We start from the raw sequence: 2,649 nt of genomic DNA, 5'->3' as shown, positions 1-2,649 counted from the left end.
TGATTATGAACACTAAAGAGGCCCAGCTTGGCTTGCTCGTATTTTGAGGTGTACAGCTATACTGCATTATTTTTTGCGAAGTCATTCTCATAGTTGTGTTTACCTTGCGCAGTTCCATATATGTGTTGCAAGGTACAAGGTGCATTGCAATTTATCTACATACTATTTGTCAAATAGCTTTGTATGCTATTACTGTGTGATTGTAGTTGCACTTTTTTATATACTTGAATGCAGCTTTAACGTGACGATCCAAATGTATTTCAATGCAGATATGCTCTCTAAAATAGGTGACTCAAAATGTAACATTAATAATGTTTGGGTGTTCAATTCACTGAGAAAAAAATCGACCGTAGTTTTATAGACAGTAATGGGTTAATCCAATACTCAGTGGGTCTGGCCAAAAAAAAAGTTCTGGCTGGCTGGATTTTTTCCTTTCTGCATAAAAACATTTGCCCAACGGTCGGCTGTTCAGTATTTTTCTGCTCATCTACCCTAATTCATGATCACTGCATTTTAAGGTAGGAGTGAATGACTCAATATGTTTAAAAATAGTGGGATCTCATTGCAAGGGTTCACAATGTTTTTTCTTCAATTCTATCCCCAGCTGGTATGCAATCTACTGTGCTCTTGGTGGTGTGGGTGCTGGGCACATCTCTGGTGTCTCCAGAGCCTGACCCAGGAGCCGAGAAGCTGACAGAGGAGCCCATTCCCTGCTCCAAGGGCTGCACCTGTCTGCACGATGACTACAGCCTGGAGCTCAACATGTACTGCAGTTCCCGGAACCTCACTCAGGTCCCGGGCAACATGCCCGTGTCGGCGTTCTCCCTCTGGCTCGATGGCAACCTGTTCTCCACCCTTGCAGCGGGCTCCTTCAGTCACCTCTCCAACCTGGAGTTTTTGAATCTCCAGAACGGCCAGCTGGTCACGCTTGACCCTCAGGTGTTCCGGGGGCTGAGGTCGCTGGCTCACATTCACCTGGAACGCAACCGTCTCAGGACATTACCCGGCACCATCTTCCAGAACACCCCCAACCTGGCCTCGCTCAGTCTCCACAACAACCAGCTGTCACGTGTCGAGGAGCGCTTGTTTGCCGGCTTGTCCCAAATGTGGCTCCTCAACCTGGGCTGGAACTCCATCGCGGCGCTGCCCGAGGCTGTGTTCCAGGAGCTGCACGGGCTGAGGGAACTGGTGCTGACCGGGAACAGGCTGGCCTACATACAGCCACAGCTCTTCCAAAGTCTCACTGAGCTAAAAGAGTTGGACCTCACCGGGAATTTCCTCAAGGTCATCAAGGCCAACGTGTTCACCAAACTTTCCAAACTACAAAAGCTCTACCTGGCCCAGAACCAGATTGTCACGGTGGTGCCGAGAGCCTTTGTGGGGATGAAGTCCCTCCGATGGTTGGATCTCACCAACAACAGACTCACGGCCATCCACGATGACACGTTCTCGGGGCTCTACAGTCTCCACGTCCTGCGCATTGCCAACAACTCCCTGGCAGGGATCAGGCCCAGGACCTTCCGCGACCTGCAGTACCTGGAAGAGCTCCGCCTCAGCCACAACCGAATCCGCGTCCTAGGGGACAGGATCTTCGAGGGCCTCAACCACCTGGAGGTCCTGGAGCTCGAGAACAACCAGGTGCAGGAGGGGCAAGCCAACGCTTTCAGCGGCCTCAACCATGTGGCTGTCATCAACCTGTCTGGGAGCTGTTTCCAAAGTCTGCCCGACCAAATGTTCAAAGGCCTGCCGAAGCTTCACAGCCTCCACCTGGACAGAGGCTGTCTGTCAAGGGTCACGACCCAGTCTTTCACCGGGCTCTCTGGGCTGCGACGTCTGTTTTTGCAGCACAACAACATATCTACAGTCGAACGCCATGGCTTTGCGGACCTCGTGGGGCTGCTGGGGCTAGACATCAGTTTCAATAAGCTGGAGACGCTCATGAGCCACGCATTCTTTGGCCTCAAGAATCTGGAGTATCTGCTGTTGTCCAATAACATTTTCAGGCACATTTTGCAAGATGGCACGAAGCAGCTTCTGCCCAAGGTGCGGTACCTGGACCTGAGAAACAATGCTCTGACTGCCATGGTTCCCGATTTCCCGGAGAACATGGAGAAACTATTGCTGTCGGGGAACCAGTGGAAATGTGACTGCAATGCTCTTCCACTGCGAAACTACAGTCTGAGGAGCCCGTTGGTTGTCCCTCGGCAGGTGGAGACCCACGCAGAAGGAGAGGAGCCAGACCGAACGGTCACCATCTACAACAGCATCACATGCAGCAGCCCACCCAATGTGCTTGGCCAGGACCTGAGGGATATCGCTGATGAACTGTTTGTCCACTGTTAAACACACAGGAAAAAGACAATCTAACAAGAAGTCAAAGAATATAACGGTTGATTATTGCTTTGAAGGTAAGTTGTTGTTGGGTTAGTGTGTGTTTGCTAGTTTGAATACCAGAGATTTGTTTGATTTAATTCAAGTAGCTATATGGGGCTAACGTCTTGTATCAGCAATATGACTCCATGTCAAGATCACAAACTCTAGAATGGTCCACATGTTGGTAGCCTGTGACAAAAGAGCATTGATGTGTCAACAAAATTTTCGTCTGTTAAAATTAATTTTGGCTAAATTCAATTAAAGTTTTTAAATGAC

At 49.6% G+C, this 2,649-nt stretch overlaps 1 protein-coding gene across 2 annotated transcripts in view; it reads left to right on the top strand.

The window, feature by feature from the left end:
- igfals (insulin-like growth factor binding protein, acid labile subunit) overlaps positions 1 to 2,649 on the top strand; it is a 2,826-nt gene extending 177 nt beyond the window's left edge. Inside the window, exons 1-2 of one of the 2 annotated variants that reach the window (XM_084483756.1) lie at positions 426 to 518; positions 605 to 2,649. In XM_084483756.1, the coding sequence (XP_084339882.1) occupies positions 610 to 2,343 (1,734 nt within the window). In that variant the 5' untranslated portion in view covers positions 426 to 518; positions 605 to 609 and the 3' untranslated portion in view covers positions 2,344 to 2,649. Of the gene's footprint in view, positions 1 to 425; positions 519 to 604 lie in introns of those variants that run through there. The other variant, XM_084483757.1, reaches the window with a different exon arrangement.

Source organism: Micromesistius poutassou (genome assembly GCF_964030765.1).
Source record: "Micromesistius poutassou genome assembly, chromosome: 1".
Taxonomy (NCBI): domain Eukaryota; kingdom Metazoa; phylum Chordata; class Actinopteri; order Gadiformes; family Gadidae; genus Micromesistius; species Micromesistius poutassou.
This window is presented reverse-complemented; position numbering and strand designations above follow the sequence as displayed.